Raw genomic sequence first — 20251 nt, 5'->3', positions numbered from 1 at the left:
TGATTTTTAGGTTCACTTGTTCATAGATATGTATTTGTTGTTCATAATTTGTATCTTTACCTTTTTCTTCTTCTTCCTCTTCTTAAAGGATACCTTTCAGCATTTCATATAATACTGGTTTGGTGGTGATGAACTCCTTTAGCTTTTTCTTACCTGTGAAGCTCTTTATCTGATCTTCAATTCTGAATGATAGCTTTGCTGGATAAAGTAATCTTGGTTGTAGGTTCTTGGCATTCATCACTTTGAATATTTCTTGCCACTCTCTTCTGGCCTGCATAGTTTCTGTTGAGAAATCAGCTGACAGTCGTATGGATACTCCCTTGTAGGTAACTAACTGTTTTTCTCTTGCTGCTTTTAAGATTCTCTCTTTGTCTTTTGCTCTTGGCATTTTAATTATGATGTGTCTTGGTGTGGTCCTCTTTGGATTCCTTTTTTTTTTTAATATATTTATTGATTTTTTACAGAAAGGAAGGGAGAGAGATAGAGAGTTAGAAACATCGATGAGAGAGAAACATCGATCAGCTGCCTCCTGCACATCTCCTACCGGGGATGTGCCCGCAACCCAGGTACATGCCCTTGACCGGAATCGAACCTGGGACCTTTCAGTCCGCAAGCCGACGCTCTATCCACTGAGCCAAACCGGTTTTGGCTGGATTCCTTTTATTGAGGATCTCTGCGCTTCCTGGACTTGTAAGTCTATTTCTTTCACCAGGTAGAGGAAGTTTTCTGTCATTATTTCTCCAAATAGGTTTTCAATATCTTGCTCTCTCTCTTCTGGTACCCCCCATAATTTGGATGTTGGTACACTTGAAGTTGTCCCAGAGGCTCTTTACACTATCTTCATATTTTTGGATTCTTTTTTCTTTTTGTTTTTCTGGTTGGGTGTTTTTTGCTTCTTCATATTTCAAATCTTTGACTTGATTCTTGCGATCTTCTAGTCTGCTATTGGAACTCTGTATAATATTCTTTATTTCAGTCAGTGTATGCTTAATTTCTAGTTGGTCCTTTTTCATAACCTCAAGGGTCTCACTAGATTTCTTGAGGGTCTCACTAAGTTTATCGGCGATTTCTAGAGAATTCTTGAAAAACCTTAAAAGTGTGGTTTTGAACTCTATATCCAGGAGTTTGCTTTCCTCCATTTCTGTCATTTGTGACCTGTTTCTTTGTCTCTGCATTTTGGCTGCTTCCCTGTGTTGATAGAGTGGCTTTGTGTGCTAGGTGTCCTATAAGGCCCAGTGGCTCAGCCTCCCCAATTACCTGAGGTGGACACTCTTGGTGCACCCCTTTGTGGGCTTTGTGCGCAGTTTTGTTGTAGTTAAGCCTTGATTGTTGTAGGTATCACTGGGAGGAATTGACCTCCAGGCCAATTGGCTGTGAGAATCAGCTGTGTCTGCAGTGGAAGAACTTCTGTCAAGAACTCCCCTACTCTTTTTAGTGGAGCACTAGCATCTGATCTAAGTTCCCAGGACAGGACTTGGGGCATGTTCTACTCCAGTATGTAGAGGACCTCCTAAGGGCCAGCTCCACACAAGCTCAGTGCTGGGAGAGAACACAAGCCCTTCTGAGACTACTAACTGAAACAGGTTATCGGGTGTTTAAGAAAAAGGCACAGATTTCTCAGAAAGAAGTCAAGTATCTAGGCTTCCGGATCATCTAAGGGAAACGAAGGCTAGGGACTGAAAGGAAGCAGGCACCTGACAGCAGATTCGGGAATTCCTGGGAGCGGCCAGATTCTGTTGAATTTGAATCCCAGGGTTTTCAGACCTGGCCAAGCCTCTCTATGAAGCTTTAAGAGGAGAAGAGAAGGCACCCATTGACTGGGGTTTCAAACACGAGAAAGCCTTTGTCACCATAAAGGCAAAACTCACTGAAGCCCTAACAATAAGGCTACCAGATGTGATGTGAGACTTTAATCTTTTTGTTCTAAAGAATAGTGGGGTATTCCTAGGAGTTCTAACCCAGGAGTTTGGACCCTGGCAAAGACCAGTAGCCTATCTCTCCAAGCAGATTGACCCAGTTGCCTCCAGGTGGCCCCTGTGCCTCAGGGCCCTTGTGGCCACGGCATTATTAGTCAAGGAAGCGGATAAGCTTACCTTAGGACAAAACTTAAATGTAAAAGTACCTCATGCTGTTGTCACCCTGATGGAAGCAAGGCTGCAGCACTGGCTGACTTATGCTTGAATGACTCAGTATCAAGAGTTGTTATGTGAGAATCCTCGGGTATGATTAGAAGCAGTGAGAACACTTAATCCTGCCACCTTTCTACCCATTGCTGAGGGGGCCCCTGAGCATGATTGCCTAGAAGTCCTAGAGAAGGTTTATTCCAGCCAGCCAGACCTAAAGGATAGACCCCTGCAAAACGCGGACTTGGTATTGTTCACAGACGGCAGCAGCTTCTTAGATGGAGGAAAAAGACGAGCCGGATATGCAGTGGTATCAAACTTTGAGACAACTGAAGCACAAGTCCTACCTGAAGGATGATCAGTGCAGAGGCAGAACTCTGGGCCCTTAGGGTAAGAGTCCTAGCACTCAGTAAGAATAAGCAGGTCAACATCTACACTGACTCGCGCTATGCCTTTGCTACCTTGCATGTCCATGGGGCCATTTATAAGGAAAGGGACACTTGACAGCAGGAGGAAAAGGAATCAAAAATCAGAATGAGATTTTAAAGTTACTAGAAGCAGTCTGGGAATCTAAGGAAATAGCCGTCATCCATTGCAAAGGCCACCAGGAAGGGAAAGACTCAGTATCAGAAGGAAACCAGCATGCCAATGCCACAGCCAAGCTGGCTGCTAAAGAACAAGCAGCACCAGCATGGATCATCTTGGCCCCCGAATTACCTGAACCCCCAAAATACACTCCTCAGGAAGAGAAATGGGCCCAGAAAGAAGGGAGCAAGAGAACAATGGAAGGCTGGTGGACACTCTCAGAGCATAGGGTCTATATCCCAGAACAGTTAGCCCATCAGGTAGTCCTCCAGCAGCATGGACTCACTCATTTAGGAAACGCTGCCCTAGAAGCTTTGTGAGGCAGGTACTACCTAATTGCCCATCTACCCTCCTTGTGTGCTTCAGTCTCTCAGCGTTGCCTCCTCTGTGCTCAGAACAATGCTAAACAGGGTCCTGTGGGACCGATAGGAGTCCAGTGCTGTGGGCAAGCTCCTTTTGAGGAGTTAGAAGTAGATTTTACAGAAATAGGGCCTAGCAGAGGGAGTAAATACCTGCTAGTCTGTGTTTGCACCTTTTCAGGTTGGTCGAGGCATATCACACTTGCACTGAAAAGGTGAGAGAATTCACTAAGGCATTGCTGAAGGATATAATTCCACGGTATGGAATGCCTCTGACCACAGGGTCTGATAATGGCCCAGCCTTTTTAGCAGAAATAGTACAACAGGTAGCCAAAGCTTTAGGAATTAAATGGAATCTATATACAGCTTACAGGCTTCAGAGTTCAGGGAAGGTGAGTGCATGAACTGGACTCTAAAGCAGCCTATGGCTAAGCTATGCCAAGAGACAACCTTTCCCTGGACAGATATCTTGCCTCTTGTACTCCTGTGGGTATGCTGTGCACCAAGGGCCAGGGTAGGTTTCTCTCCCTTTGAAATTCTATATGGTAGACCCCCTCCCTTAATTCTCCCAAAGGAAGATTTGGGGAAAATAGAGAACTTAGAAATCCAGAAACAACTACAGGACTTGGAAAACTGTCTTTGAGGTCCACAGGTGGGTTATTGACCAACTACTCATCTCTCTAGGAACAGCTGTACATCCTTATAAACCTGGAGACCAGTTTTGGGTAAAGGATTGTGAAAAGGAGCCCCTCAAGCCTACCTGGAAGGGACCCTATCCAGTCATATTAACCACCCCCTCAGCTCTTAAGGTTGCAGGACTAAACACCTGGATCCACCACTCCCGGGTGAAGGCAGACCAGCCGAGTGACATCCAGTCTGAGTGGAAGGTGACCTCTGACCAGAAACACCCCCTGGAGATCACCCTCAAGAAGACAGCAGACCTGGCTGAGCAACCTGCTCCAAGGAATTCAGATAACACCCTGCTGAATTCTCCCTAACACTAATCTTTCTTTCTTATCACCTAACGTATCATGCTCTAGTATTTCTGGATAATCACTGGTTTTATCTAATAATTCTTATTTTGTCTTTTTATGAGTGCCAGTGGATTCCAAGACTAGTACCAGGAGGAGAACTCATCTGCTCTTGCTGGGACACAAAAGCACCATAAAATTACTGCTCCACACACAGCAAGGAAACAAAGGCCTTATCATAAATTGTTGGACTACACCTTGTCATGCCATCCTTTGCTCCTTGCTTAGAAACTCACTACTCAAATATGCTAGTCCAGGTAGTCCACGAGAAAACCCAATCAAGCCAGATTTTTGTTAGCTATACTTATCAGCCTGCGGCATGTTATGACTCTACTACCAAATGCTTGTGGTGTGGGGGGTGGGGGGTATTGTATTGGATAGGACCTGTCACAGCCAATGTGCAGCTAACTGATATTGCTCCTATTTGTTTCAGCAGTATGCAGGGCCAACATCCAACAGGTCACCTTCCAGATGAACTATGCAACTATACCCCCAAGGCTGAAAACACCACCTACCCCTGATTCCTCCTGCAGGAACATTCTATGCCTGTGTGACCACTGCTTACCTCTGCCTGCCTGAAACCAGAAGAACTCCCTACAAACCCCTCTGAGAGGAAGAAGCGGGATGCTAACCCCTTGGTCATCGTCCCTTTCCAGCAGGAAGTAGCTAAGAGCGGTCGTCACCCCTGTTCACCATAACATCCCGTGGTCATTGCTCCATAAGACTAAAAGAAGCTTATGGGACAAAGTGGCGGGGGGTAGGGGTGGGGGTGGGGGTGGGATTGGGGGGGGGGAGCCAGTAAGCCCACAAAAGGGGGTGGAACGATATCTGCAAGACAAAGCCCCCAGAAGGTTATAAAAAGTGAAGCCCTCTGCATGTTACTTCACTCTGATTTGGAAATCATTCCCGGAGTCCACTAGTGTTAATAAACGGTGTCCCTCCCTTTCTCTAGGAAGCGTGCTTGGTATTTCTTTGGTCTTCTGCAACAAAGTAAGAAGTTGGATGTATGAAACTTGAGATAGGGGAATAGTTCTGTGATAAAGATATACATTTGAAAGTCAAAAGCATATAGATGTCAAACCATATAGAAAATCAAAAGCATTTAAAGTCAGAAGCATATAGAAAGTCAAAAGCATTTAAAGTTCTATGGCAGAATGAGATCACCAATGTAGTGTATGTAAATAGAAAAGAGGTTTGAGAAATAAGCTTTCCAGTATACCGGGGATAAGGAAGAACCAGAAAGGAAAATGAGAGAGAACCACCAGGTTAGTAGGAGGAACATCAGAACAGTGCAAACTAATTACAAGAGGAGATTCAATTAAAGACTTACAGATATTTTTTTTACTCCTGGTCACTTCTTTACTTCTTGGGTCTCTCTACTATATTAGTAATTTCAAAAAATGAGCAATAAATAAATAAATACTTCCTGGCCAATAGATGTTTGTTAAATTACAATATATATATATATATATATATATATATATATATATATATATATATATGCATATATATCAACCAGGAACTGTTAGTCACTTATTGAATGAGCTTAGTAGGTGGAATGAAATAATGTAAACAAGAAGAAATAGGATAAAGAGGCTCAATTGTATGGTGATGGCTGGAAACTAGACTTTTGATAGTGAGCATGATGTAGACCACATAGATGTTCAATTTTAATGTTGAAAACCCGAAACGTGTATAATGTTGTAAACAATGTTACTTCAATAAAAAAATAAAATTTAAGAGAATTAAAAAAATAGATTATGACTCGCTGAACACTCAGATGATGGTTAACATTGTTAGCAAAATGCATTTTTAAATTAATGTATGTACACTGCAACGTTATTGCACACTTAATAGGTGACAATGGAGTAAATGTAACATTTATGCGCACTGAGAAACCAAAAAATGTGTGTAACTCGTGTTATTGTGGCATTTGTTTCATTGTGGTGGTCTGGAATGGAACCCACATTATTTGCGACGTGTGCCTATAAAACCTAAAATAAGGGTTTCATTGAATCACTTACATTTGCAGCCGTGGACTCTAGCACATTATAACACACCCCTCCCCCACCCATACAGTCTACCCAAACAAAACCAAGGTCTCCGACAGCTTCTGAAGCATTCTCGGCTTTATTCAAATTGCTTTCCTGGGCAAAGAATGCAGTAAGTCTGCCTTCTAGCTACCACCCCTCCCTTTGTGTTTTTCATTCCGGAGGCTCTTCCACTAGATACAATGGGACACGGGTCGGGGGGGTGGGGTGAATTTGTCCCGGGCTTTCATGCAGAGACCCCCATCAGCAAAGAACTTTAAAGCTGCTGGTACCCGCAGTTTAGAGAGCTGCGGGAAAACGAAGCCTGGTGACCTTGATCGCTCTCGTTTGCCAAACTGCTAATTGAGAGCCAGGAAGTCAGGTGCTCCTCTTTATTTATTCCCCCCCCCCCCCGTTTTATTGAGATGTAAACTGACATATAACATTGAATTAGTTTAAGGTTTACAATATAAGAATTTGATATATGTACATGTCACGAAATGATTACCACAATAAGTTTAGTTAACATCCATTACCTCGCATTCTCCCTTTTAAAGAAATCCTATCCTTTTTCTAATGAGACAGAGGCTATCTGCCTGAAGCACCCTGTCTTTCTACCCACCCTGCACTTGACTCCCCTATGCCAGACCCTCCTGCTCCAGAATGGTGGTCTGCAAAGACAAAGAAAAGGTTACATAGAATTTCCACCCCCTTGCTTGGACCCGGCAATATTCTTAGGTTCACAAGTTAGCATCTTTGAATTGTGGGGAAAAAAAACCACACCCAGCTTGCACAGGCGCAGAGCCAGCAGCTATAGGTGGAGACCCAAGTAGCAGAGTGCATGGGGCAATTAGTCAAGAGTTGTATTTTAGGAAAATATATGCTTGCGATTTGCTAAGGGTTTATTGTAGGGGTGGGAGGTTGAAAAAGGGGGAGAAATCTTAAATTTCTTGGATGTTGAGTTTGGAAATGGGGAGGAAAATTGAAAGCTGTAGACCAGTGGTTCTCAACCTTCTGGCCCTTTAAATACAGTTCCTCATGTTGTGGCCCAACCATAAAATTATTTTCGTTGCTACTTCATAACTGTAATGTTGCTACTGTTATGAATCGTAATGTAAATATCTGATATGCAGGATGGTCTTAGGCGACCCCTGTGAAAGTGTCGCTCGACCGCGAAAGGGTCGCGACCCACAGGTTGAGAACCGCTGCTGTAGAGTGTTATTATCGTTGTCATAAATATATTAGTGCTGGAACCCAACTCTAAAGACTGTCCCTTCGGAAGGCATACCAAAAAGCACCGTGTGGGGAAGGAGTGTGGGTTGGAGGACATGACCCGATTGCCAGGCCAGAGGAGAAAAAGCTGACTAAAGAAGGACCCAGCGGAGGGGAGGGGAAAGCCCGAAAATGATGACTGTCTGGGGAAAAGGGGTAGACAGGAGGGCAACCATTGAGTCTAAAAGGAACCTATCACAAACACTTCGGCAAGTCCACGATAGGAATATCATTTGCCTACAGATTGTCCTTCTTTAACTCCTTCCAATTGGGGTGGTCAATACATCTCATTATTTTACATCGAGTAATTCCCCGGGCAAAATTAAAAGGTGGTGCTTTCATTCTATCACCTTGCCACTGGATTTAAATAAAAATCACTACAAAAGGTAATTTCAATCTTGAAGGTCATGGGCACAGGATCCTGGTGCAATTTCCATTAGCAGCCACCGTTTAGCACTTTTAATTCTTACAGCAACAGAGAAGGTACTTTTGTCCCTATTGATGGATGAGGAAACTGAGCCTTTTTAAAGTGGCTGAACCAGGATTCTATCCAGTAACGCGTGTACACAAAGGTAAAATCTTCCCTGGTAATAGTACGCGCATAATTACTAACAGGTCACCAAAGAGCCTTAGCCGTTTGCCGCTTCTCTCCTCTGGCTTTCGGTGAGAACCAGACAACACCCCATTTGGAAGGACTAACTCGTCTTTCTGAAAGCTAAAAAACAAGAAGCAACTTCAGTGGAAGTTGAAAACAAAGTGCTATTTTTGCCATCCATTTAACACACAATGTGTGTTTTATTGTGACCTCAGGGTGAGTCAAAGAGGAAACTGGAGCCAGTGGAAGCTTCTGCATATCAAGCCCGATTTCTAGGCGTCTAAAGATCAAGGAATTAATTCTCCTGGTGGGAGTTCCATTCACCTGAGGTATGAGCCTCAGGAGCTGGAGGTGCATCCTTGATTTTAAAAGGTGGAAACGTGATGAATCCAGAAATATATGATTGCTGGGTTCGTTGCACCGGTGGCCCCAGTTTTCTCCTTCCCCTCCCAGTCTGGGTTACTCTGCAGCTACCTTTTGCATTACAATGGCCTTGGTGAGCCTGGCAGACAGGATTAACCGAGAATTCGCAAGGGTGTGTGTGGGTGTGGGGCTGCCAGAAGAGGGCGGGCCTAAATTTGGTTGAGCCTCCTTTATAAATCGGGAGCCTTCAGATTTTTCATCTTTTTGCAAAATTGACCGGTTGGGTCCTGTCCCTGCAAAGCTGACCCATTTCCTCCCCTCTTTTTGGTACTTTTACATCTGGAGATTTTCATATTTCTCTATGCTCTTCTAGCTAAATACTGAAGCCTGGGTCTTTCTTACAATCTAGCTCTTTGGTGTTTTTTTTCTCTCTCCTCCAATCCAGCAACATGAGTGTGGATTCGGCTTATCCCCAAAGCCTGCCCTGCTCCGAACCATCCAATTCTAGGGAGCCTTCACCAGTGCCTGAGATTTATGAGCCTGAAGAAAACTATGCGTCCTTGCCAATGTCATCGGCTGAGACACTCCACGCAGAGGCTGGTAAGAAAAAACGGAATCCTCAACAGTCTGAGTTCCTGAAGGGAGAAGGGAAGAAAGAAAGGGGGTGGTGGGCAAGGGTCGTCCTTTTCCCTCTTGAGCAATTACAGCCCATTTATAGAAGCAGGTGTCATTATCTATTGATCCTGGCAACACCTCTCCTTCCGTTATAATTCAGTGGCGCATGCCCTTTCACCTGTGTGCCAGGTGTCGGGTTGTGGGCTGAGACTGGGGACGTGGAACTCCGATCAACTGTATACTGCATGTTTGAGAACGTCTGTGCGCAGACACAGTGAAAACAAATACGTGTGGTAAATAAACTGATGCTTAAGTCCGAACACACAGTAACAGTAAATACTACTAAGTCAGAAGTGGGAACAGCGCAGCTTGGGGTCGGGGGCAGGGTGTCTGGAGGTGAGCGTCCCCTTCCAGGTCCGTCTCTTCCTGGAATGCCAGGAATGGCATGGCTAATTATACAAATGCCACCTTGCTGAGATGTTTTCCCTTTCTACAGCTCTGTGAGCACGTGTGATGCTCACATCTCCTCAATCCCCAAGAAGTGTTCATTCCACTTTATGCTGGATAATTTAATCTGCTGATAGTCAAAGTGGCTAGAGTTTGTAAGTGATACCCAGTTTGGCTTCCAAACCTGTATGGGGAATGCTGGGGATACTTAAAGCCGGTACCATTTGTTTTTTTCTTTTAGAGATCAGTTTGTTAAAAATGAAAAAGTTAAACCAACTTTTACCCAAGAGTGCCACTTTTAACATAGAACAAAACAATAGCTTAGCCCTGCCTTGTGTGTTCAGTGGTTAGACCGTCGTCCCGTGCACCGGTGGACCTCGGGTTCGATCGCCGGTTGGGGTACCTGAGGAGGCAACTGATATCTCTCTCTCTCTCTCTCTCTCTCTCTCTCTCTCTCTCTCTCTCCCTCTCTCATCACTAAAGAAAAAAAAGTCTTTGAGTGAGGATTTAAAAAATAATAGTTTAAAAACTATAAACTGAGTGAGGGAGGAATAATTTTGGAAATGAGGTTTCAGAGCTAATAAAGACTAAGTCTGGGGTGGAGAGGGTAAATGAGGGGGAAAAAAACAAAGAGGACAGCTGTAATACTTTCAACAATAAAGATAAATTTTAAAAAAGGACAAAGTCTGGGGGTAGAAATGGAAGCCTATTGAAATTCACGTGTCCTGTTAGTCCTGGTATTTAGAAATGGTGAGTAAACTGTTGACTTTAGGATTTCCAGAGTCGGATCATTGGTTTATATTTTTATTTTATGTTTTTTAGAATAAACACCTGGATTCCATGAGCTAAGACAGGAGGAAGGCTTTATTTGCCTTCCTGGGTCTTGCTTTTCCTCAGCGGGCGCCCCAGCTCCTGGCCCTCCAGCACAGAGCCTTCTGCGCGGCCGCACTGGCCTGCGCTTGGAGTGATGCGTGCAGGAGCTAGCCTGCTGGAACTGCTCTCTAAAAGACAGATGATTCTGGCATTCTTTCTCCTTTACCATATTTCTTCTGAGTTTTCTCTGATCGGGTTTTTTTTTTTTGTGTGTGTGTTTTTTCGACAGAACTTTATGATTTCGTTAATGCAAATACAATGTGTATACAATCTATTCCTTTTCTTCGCTGTGCAGCCTGGCATTGGGATTGGTGACTCTGATGGCCAGCTGGGCTGCTCTTTCCGCAGTGGCTTTGCGGTTCTTTGAGGAGACGTTGTGAGCAGTCTCAGCTCAGTAAGATTTGTTGCACATCAGCAGCGCTTCAAGCTCCTTGATGTTACGGACCAGAAACTTCCAGAAGACACTGGGCAGCATGTGCTTTGTTTTCTGGTTGCTCCCATAACCAATGTTGGGCATCAAGATCTGGCCCTTGAATCTTCTATGCACCCTATTGTCAATGGCTCTGGGTTTCCGCCATTTTCGCTTCATTTTCGCTTCATTTTGACATATCGGTCTGACTGGTGCCGGATGAACTTCTTGGTCCTCTTTTTGACAATCTTGGGTTTCACGAGGGGTCTGAGGGCAGCCTTGGTGCTGAGCAGGAGATGGCTGCCACCTCCGAGGAAGAGAGCTCTCTGGTCGTTTTTGTTGTTGTTGTTTTTTAATTCTCTTTCTCCTTAACTTGGCCCAGGGGCGGGTACCTAGTGGTACCCGTACCACTGTCGGTTTGATGTGCTGTAATGAGCACCATGCATTTCTTTACTAAGGTCTTGGTGGGTTCCAGTTCGTTGTTGGGATGTGTTGTAGACAACATCAGTAATCCTTGTTTTTCGCGTACAACACTGAGTCCCAGGAGAAGTTGCCCATGTCCAACCTCAAGGCACATCACTTGCTGCCTCCCCCAAAGTGAGACGGTGTGTTTATGGGGGGGCAGGAGAGGGGTCAATCATAGTGTTGGCAGAGGGCGTCTCAGCTCCTATTTTCACTTCTCCTGGTGGGGCTTCCTCTTGCCCCCTGTCTTGGGGTGCATGTGCGGGTTGTCCTGAGATGTCCATGGCTCAGTGCTGGCTTGAAAGAGCTGATGATTGGTTTTAAAAATTATGTAGATAATAATTAAAATTACAAAAGGAAGTTACCATGGGACACTGTAGGTGGGAGTCAAGTAATCTGTTTTGACCTTTTTGAATAGCCAGGGTGTTGTCAAAGAGGTTTGGGTCCCACTCTTCCCCGGCAATATTAGCCATGTCCTTTGTGTTGGCCATATCCATTATTATTAGCCATGTCCATTGTATGTAAAGTGGTGACGCTGGTGCACGTACTGGATTGTGCAAAGGTTGGCAAGTTATTATTCGGGTTGCTTAGGAATTGTCTCTACTTAGCTCTGAGGTTGTGAGGATTTTAAAAGTGCTTTGAAAATAATAAATTTGTGCTCAGCCAGTGTTGCTCAGTGGTTGAACATTGATCTATGAACCTGGAGGTCACAGTTCAATTCCCTGGTGGGGCACATGCCCGGGTTGTGGGCTTGATCCCCCGGTATGGGGGTGTGCAGGAGGCAGCTGATGATGATTCTTTCATCATTGCTATTTCTACTTCTCTCTCCCTCTCCCTTCCTCTGAAATTAAAAAAAAAAAAAAGAAAATAATAAATTTGCAAGTTTAATATTTAAAAAGCTTTAGAGGAAAGTGTCATTTTTATTCCCAGCAGTCTCTCCTCTTCCTTCCTCCATGGACCAGCTTATTCAGAACAGCCCTGATTCTTCCACCAGTCCCAGCAGTCCCAGCACAACACCACCTACTTCTGTAGAGAACGAGACAGGGAAGGAGGAGAAAGCCCAGGTCAAGAAACAGAAGATCCGAACCGTCTTCTCACAGACCCAGCTCTGTGTACTAAATGAGAGATTTCAAAGACAGAAGTATCTCAGCCTCCAGCAGATGCAAGAACTTTCCAGCATCCTGAACCTTAGCTACAAACAGGTGAGGCTGTTTTGCTGTTGTCTTTGCAATACGAAATTAAAAAAAGAAAACTAATTTGCAGATAAGCATTGCTAACATCTTTCTATGCACTCTGTTTCTATGCAAACCCCCAACCCCAATAATTTAACATGAAAATGGGATTTTTGTAACATATTTCATAACCATCTTTCATTAAACAGTCTACTGTATGACTGTGTCTCAATTTATTTAACATTTCCCCCTGTTGCACAAACCAAAATTGTGACAATGTTTCCAATTTTGCCTTAATCAAAAGAGGTATATACTCCCATCTTCCAGGTTAGGAAGTCCCTAACCCCAACACTGGTTCTTATTAAAGTAAAAATTGCATCTTTTGTTTTTCATCTGTGTGCATTTGATTTCTAATGAGGTTAATCATTTTTCATACATTTTTATTTTTTCATACATTTATTGGTATTATATTCAGTGAAATTTTTTTAAAATATATTTTATTGGTTTTTTACAGAGAGGAAGGGAGAGGGATAGTGAGTTAGAAACATTGATGAGCGAGAAACATCAGTCAGCTGCCTCCCACTGGGGATGTGCCCGCAACCAAGGTACATGCCCTTGACCGGAATCGAACCCGGGACCCCTCGGTCCCCAGGCCAATGCTCTATCCACTGAGCCAAACCAGTCAGGGCCAGTAAAATATTTTATGGTGTGTGTGTTTTTTTAAATCATCGGTGCCATACTTAGAAAGTTCTCTATTCCATGATTTTATAACAGGTATAACTATTCTTGTCCCTCTGTGATCTCATTTTCTAACTGAAGTTTATAAACAACATGGAAATTTTAGTTTACTGTGTGCTGCAATACAATGTGATATTTTCTAAATAATTGTATGTTTCATAATTCTGAATTAAAATACCACTATTATCATGAAATATGTAATGTGCTCATATGGGGGCACTTTTTATTGCAAACAGTTTACCATTAACTGTAACCAATGGCATGGGTAAACCAAAGGGAAATGAATAGACACTTGTGCATTGCACTTTCTGGTTAGTAGAGTTGCAGTCTGTCTGGTTAGGTTTATAATACAAAAAGCAGCCAACTGATTTGAGGGGCTTGGAAATTCATTCATAGAATATTGGTTCATGATTTTTAAAAAGACACTAGAAATCCAAATTTTATTCCTGAGCTTTAGATAGTTGTAATTGATTGTCAGGGGGAAAAAATGTTAACAATATTCTTTGATCCCTAGCATATCTGCATTACTATTATTTTATGCTTTTCTACAGATTAAGACCTGGTTCCAGAACCAGAGAATGAAATGTAAGAGGTGGCAGAAATACAACTGGCCAAAGAACAGCCACCGTGTGACCCAGGTAAAGGAAACGTATTTATTCTGCTTTTCCCTTTCAGTGGCTTTCTGATTTTGTCTATTGCTGAAGCATAAAACCCCAGCCGGGGACGATTCTGATGTTCCTGCACCCTTTCAGTTAACCCCTCCTTCTCTTTCAGATGAGCTCAGCAACTACAGACTACCTGGGCCTCTCCTCCTGTCACCAGGGATGCCTGGTGAACGCTTCTGGAAACCTTTCCATGTGGAGCAACCATTCCTGGACCAGCCCATCTTGGAACTACCCTGCCTGGAATGGTCAGACCTGGTGTCCCCAAGCCTGGAATAATCAGGCTTGGAACAACCAGGCCTGGAACAACCAACTCCTTAGTTATGGAGAGGAAGCCCTGCAGCCCCAGATCCAGTTCCAGCAAAATCCTGTCAGTGATTTGGAGGCCTCCTTGGAAATTGCTGGGGAAACCTATGATGCAATTCTGCAAGCCCCTAAGTATTACGGTACCCAGCAATCCACGGATTCATTCCCAGATTATTCCATGAGCATATAGCCTGAGTCCACGAACACATAGCCATGAACATATTGTGATGATGGGTATATTACTCAATCTCAGTTTGGGCAGTGGCTGTATTACCTCTCCTAGGATTTTTCTATGTATCTCTGCCTTGATATGCTGCTTCTCATTATGCCTACTGTGCCAATTCGGAGGGTGGGGGTCAGGTATGATTGGAGTCTAAGTAAAAAGGCTTCTGTAGTCTTGCTGCTGTTAGACAAATGATAACAGATGCCTCTGGCTATAGATAATTAGATATAATACTAGATCTAGTATTTGGATAACTCTAGATCTAGAATCTTAACTTCAAAAATAGAAAGTAAAAGAACAAAGGTGTGTGATGAAGGATTACTCATGTTTTCTGGGATTGGAAGGCTTGTTAAAATCCTCAATTCAGGTGAATGGTTAAGCTATAATATGCTTCACTGATTTCCTCTGCCCCTTTTGCTGTTTTACTACAACCTTTAATTTGTTTATTACTCAAGTATTTGTAGAAGATGTCTTTTGTATTTTGCTGTCATGACAATAATACCAGTTTGGCTGGTTGGTTTATAAGTTTACATACAAATAAATAAAACCTCTATTTTACCATTAGTTGGCTCTACCCTGATTTCACCCAGTGGTCTGATAATAAGTAAAAATTTGCTAAGCATGGGTATTTATTGGATTTTTTATTGGGGGTGGGGGGGGTTAACTGAAATCTTCTCTAGCCTTTGGAGAGCTTGCTATCTTAGAAATGAACAAAGGAAAGGTCACCAGGATATGATGCTAGGACTGATTAATTAGACCTGAACAAACTTACTCCCTCCTTGTGTGTGAAACTACAATCGGTGGTCATTTTCAGTTGTAAGAAGAGTGACACATATGGAAGATCTGGAACGTCATAAGCAGAGCTCCTGGGTCTGTGAAGGGGCTGAATGAAGGGCAGCAGAGGGGAGAGGCAGATACTAGAATGTCAACTTGAAACACATGAGTAGTTCTGTGATTGCTCTTCAGTGTAATTACACCCTGCCAGAAGGAAGCTTATTTTTAAAAAATACATATTTTTATTGATATCAGAGAGGAAAGAGAAATAGAAATATCAATAATGAGAGAGAAGCATTGATCAGAAGCCTCCTGCACGCCCACACTAGGGATTAATCCTGCAACCGGGGCATGTGCCCTGACAGGGGATGGAACCATGACCTCCTGGTTCATAGATCGACACTCAACCACTGAGCCACACCTGCCAGGCATAAGCTTATTTTTAAACATTTAAAAAATAATGTGCTTTTATTTATTTATTTTTGGTTAATCCTCACCTGAGGATACCCTCTCCATTGATTCCTTGAGAGAGCTGAAGGGGAGAGATAGAAACATCCATAGGTTGCCAGGTACGAGGTAAGTGCCCTCGACTGCGCCCTTTAGTCCATCTGCTGGCGCACTAACCATTGAGCCAAATCAGATAGGGCAAAATACTTTTATTTTTGACAATTAAATTTGTAGACCACCTACCCGACTAGGGTTTAGGCACAATTTAATATGTCATTTTTATGTATGGCTCTGTAAGTGTATTGATGTTAACACTGAAGAAAAAAGGATCAGAGACCAATACATAAATAAATTCTAGGGCTAATTTGAAATAGATTTTTCTCTTTTCAGGTAAATTATGTTCTCAGGATCTAAGTAGCCCTTTATAAAGTATGCTAATAATCCCCTTTTTACTGTCCTTTCCTCATCCAGGCTTGCCCTAAATTTATTGGATTGGGGGCATGTTCATTCACTACTCTGCCTTTTGCTCCATAGAAACTTCCAGTTCTCTGGAGCATCAGAGATGCAGAGAATAGCCAGAGCAGTTTTCTTGGTCATTTTCCTCGTGGTGTCCCCAATTGTCCAGTGTTCCTCTATAATCTCATCCAACCCAATTATCTAGACAATTCCCAGAAGAAGAAGGCAGGGATAATTAACTTCTGCCAATCTTAAGGACAACATGCTATTCCTTTAAGCTGTCAGATTTTTGAGTTGTGTGCCATGTACTATATTATGGACCCAGGAGATAATTGAAACAGAAAGCATTCATTGAACGATGAAAATGCCATTTTCTAAGTCACCCCTATTTAGTCTTATAATTCAAGGAGAATTGATTCTGACTTTGAAAATAATTGATCTGTTCCTGCCACCTGCCCTTTTCACTTATATTTTAGATGTATGAGTGAAGGAAAAGGTTAAACTAGAGCTTTTCTTTTTAAAGGTAATTTGTCACTAACATTCCTATAAAATTCTTAGCTCTAAATAAATACACATAAAAGACAACAAATTTGAGGAAATCCTGAAAGGTGAACCACAGTCTAGAAATGGGAAAATAGTTATTACAAAGTGCTAGAGTCCAGTCAGGACGACGTGGCTCAATGGTTGAGTGCTGACCTATGAAACGAGGTCATGTTTTGATTCTGGATCCCCACTGTGGAGGTGTGCGAGAGGCAGCCAATCAATGATTCTCTCTCATCATTGATGTTTCTATTTCCCTCTCCTCTTCCTCTCTGAAATCAATAAAAATATATTTAAACACACACACACACCGAAGTGTTAGAGCCCAGTACTAAACCATGCCATGGTACAATTTTACACACACGCTCCTGTTTGCTTCTTGTGTTTGCTTTGGATTAAGTTGGGAATACGCAAGAAATGGTTAAGAATTAAGAAAGATTGAGAGTGGCAAAAAGGACAGGAGCACCTATCAACTTCAAAGCATCATGCTAGATACTGAAGAAGAAAAAGGAAAGCAAGGGAGAAAAGGGAAAATAAGACTGAAAGGAAAAGTGGGCAAAAGACTGATTTCTGATGTTAATAGTTTACTTTTGGAAATTAGCCATTTATGGAAGTGCCATTCATTTATTGTTTCTTATACCCAAAAGGTACATATTATTAGAGTAAAGATGGAAAAATCAAGGCAGAGGATAGTAAAATCCAAAATCAAAGAACATTTTGATTTATTTTTTATAAAATCAGACATTCTGATCGCAACACTAAAATATGCTGTTAAAAACAATTTAAGCAATAGCGAAAATACATAATAAAGAGATTCTAGTGAAAATGGCTATTCAGTGATGAACATTTCCTGCAGCTATTTTGTATATGGGTGGTTTTACATGTGAATTTTAATGGATATATTATAACAGGATTATACCATATATTCTCTCTCTGTATCTCTTTTCTTTACTGATTTCAGAGAAAAGAGAGGAAAAGAGAGGGAGAAACACTGATGTGAGAGAGAGAGAGACATTGATGGAACCTGTGACCTTTTTGGTGAATGAGAAGACGATCAATCAACTGAGTCACACACTAGTACAATGTGTGCTCAGGCCTTACACTCTTTTCAAAACTTTTTGTTTTAGCATCACATCTTCAACTTCTTTGCATGTTAGAATTTAGAAATATATTTGTTTGAAAGAATCTAAGTATTGGTAATTACATTATAAAATAGTAAGATTCCCTATTTTCCCTAAATATATTAGCCAAGGCTGAGATGGTTTCTTCCTCGAATATTCTCTACCAAAGCATTTCTGATATGAAAAAATGAATGGAATTCAGGTAGCTAAAGAAGAGAAAGATTAAGTTTTGGTTCTTCTTAACATCTCAGTGTGACTTAGTCATTCCCTTAAAAAAAAAAAAAAAATACCCGACAACCATTAATAAAATATTAAAACAAAATCATTGCAGTTAACTTTGTTAACATCATGTTAACATTGATGTCTTTCCAGACACTTTCATGCATGCACATGACATAAACAGAATTACAGCACACTTCTCCCTATTCAAATATGGAATTATATCATGCATTTTGTTCTACAGTCTGCTTTTTCTACTTAAGAATATATCATAGTACAGCCTTGGCGAGGTAGCTCAGTTGGTAAGAGCATCATCCTGATTTGCCAAAGTTGTGGCAGGGCACATACAAGAATTAACCAATGAATGCATAAATAAGTGGAACAACAAATCAATATTTCTCTGCCTTCCTCTCACTCTCTAAAATCAATTAAAAATTTTAAAATTAATTTGTATAAAGAGTATATCATATCACAGATGTAACACAACTTAAGTTGTTTCTGTTTTGGTTACTTGCCACCAAAAATTATGTTGCTACTAACATTTTGTCATTTTAAACATGTAGACAGATGTTTTAAAATATGGAAAAAATGTTTTCATAAGAAATAGAAATTGAAATTCATACTTGAAATTGCACACTATTTTTGGATTGGCACTTTATTCTGTTAACTAGCTAATTTATTAAAGCACTATGCGGTAATAGTAATTAAAAACACAAGTTTTAGTCTTTTTTTAAAAAAAACTTAAACATTTATAGTTAATATCTAAGAAGGTTGCTCTTGGAGAATTAAGCTAATAGATATTAGAGCCAAATTCACCATCTGGGTAAGTAAGCCACCATAAAAGCTGGAAGAGGCTTGCCAAAATGAATTAGGAGAAGTACAAAGCTTTTCAGCTTCTCTCTTTTGGTCACAGACTTAACAGACTATAAACTAGTACAATAGGACACAAGGTAAAAATAAAAGTAATTATAAATTCACTTGCCATCCTCTCCCATCTTTTCTCTTCAAAATCTTGCTCTCTCCAGTCTCCTCCCAAAAGGTGGTTACTTCCAATGTCTTATTTTAGCTACCTTATTATACAAGGTGGGGCAAAAGTAGATTTACAGTTGTGACTACTTAAAACAGAGCTTATTCTTGTATTCTTACTTATTGTATTATTTTCCATACAAACAATTGTAAACCTACTTTTGCCCCACCCTGTATTTTAGCTTTTAAAAATCACTGGGTCTTGATTTTCAGCTTGCATTTCCATTTCAGTTTGTCCTTGAAGGAAACAAGCACACTGGATTGAGTTGCCTTGCGGCGTCTTCTGACTTCCATAGTTTGGATTCGAAGCTCAGAAGTGGGAGGAATATATAGTTTGCTTAGTGAATTTCAAGCACCCAATTCTCTGGTAAAGGACACGTTTAATTCTGTTCAAAATAACCGTGCTATTCTTCAGAAAAGTTGGTGTCTACAGGGAAAAGTAGGGCTGTGACTGCAAACCCAAGGTAAAGGCAGACAACTGCCAGACGGAGGTAGGGAAGTGGGGGAGGGCTTTTCCTGCTCCCAGGGCCAAGTGAGCTTTGCCTCAAGCGGGAGATAAAGGGAATTTGTTAAATAAAGAAGCCAGTTGGGTCAGACAAAAGCTTCCGGGACAGGAAGTTGGTTGACTAAGGACACCGAAATGTAGGCATTTGAATAGGTTCCTCGGGGTGAGGTGTAAGTGTAACCTGATTAAAAAGAAGCAGCAGCTGGTGGTCAGTCTCTTCTTAAAGGATTCCTGGTATCTGGGTGGTTGTTACCAACTCTGTGGTCCTAGAAGGAAGTGCCCTTGAGAATTTTAGAAGGTTTAACTACCTGGAAAATAACTTTAAAGATAGCACTACCTCCATGTGCACTACCAGACAAGCTATTGAACAAAAAAAAATCTCTCTCTCTCTCTCTCTCTCTCTCTCTCTCTCTCTCTCTCACACACACACACACACACACACACACACACACACACACCTTACAGGTCAAACTGAGATGCCACAAGCAAATTAATTAAGCACAGGGCATGAAGCATGGGGCATGCGATGGGTCATACTAATGCACTTACGATAGGGTGCAAGTGGGGGAAAAGGGTTGCAATGTTCTGATGACCCATCTCTCTGACGTGTGTGTGGTGACAAGAACTAAGTACAAGGACTGAGGACCAGAACTTGAAGTTGAAGTAGGGCCAGGGTTCTGCAGAAGGAAGGTAGCTGGACACAACCACACAGGCGTGTACTGTCCGAAACACCGAGGGCAAGTACTTTTGGCCACAAAAGTAGCTCTCCTTAGCTTGATGAGCAGCTATGGAATTTATTTTCACTGGTTGGTCAGAATACCTGTGAGGCTGGAATGGGTGTCGCCAATGGATGTCCAATTAAAGAGTTATGGATTTCGAGTGCTTCTATGAAGAAAAA

At 41.9% G+C, this 20251-nt stretch overlaps 2 protein-coding genes and 1 pseudogene across 2 annotated transcripts; 2 read left to right on the top strand and 1 right to left on the bottom strand.

The window, feature by feature from the left end:
- The first annotated feature begins 2401 nt into the window (after positions 1–2401).
- On the top strand, positions 2402–4803 carry LOC118650737. The gene is made up of 3 exons (XM_036299036.1): positions 2402–2492; positions 2613–2894; positions 3752–4803. The coding sequence occupies exons 1-3, from the start codon at positions 2402–2404 to the stop codon at positions 4063–4065; spliced, it is 687 nt and encodes a 228-aa protein (XP_036154929.1). The 3' UTR covers positions 4066–4803.
- Positions 4804–8807: 4004 nt separating this feature from the next.
- NANOG (Nanog homeobox) lies at positions 8808–14253 on the top strand. The gene is given in 4 exon segments (XM_036299035.1): positions 8808–8958; positions 12098–12366; positions 13626–13712; positions 13849–14253. Coding segments are annotated over 4 exon segments (912 nt in total).
- Positions 10565–11279, bottom strand: LOC118649711 (annotated as a pseudogene).
- Positions 14254–20251: the final 5998 nt, after the last annotated feature.

Source organism: Myotis myotis, unplaced genomic scaffold (genome assembly GCF_014108235.1).
Source record: "Myotis myotis isolate mMyoMyo1 unplaced genomic scaffold, mMyoMyo1.p scaffold_m19_p_3, whole genome shotgun sequence".
Taxonomy (NCBI): Eukaryota; Metazoa; Chordata; class Mammalia; order Chiroptera; family Vespertilionidae; genus Myotis; species Myotis myotis.
Note: the sequence above shows the minus strand (reverse complement) of the source record. Positions and strands in the feature narration are given on the sequence as shown.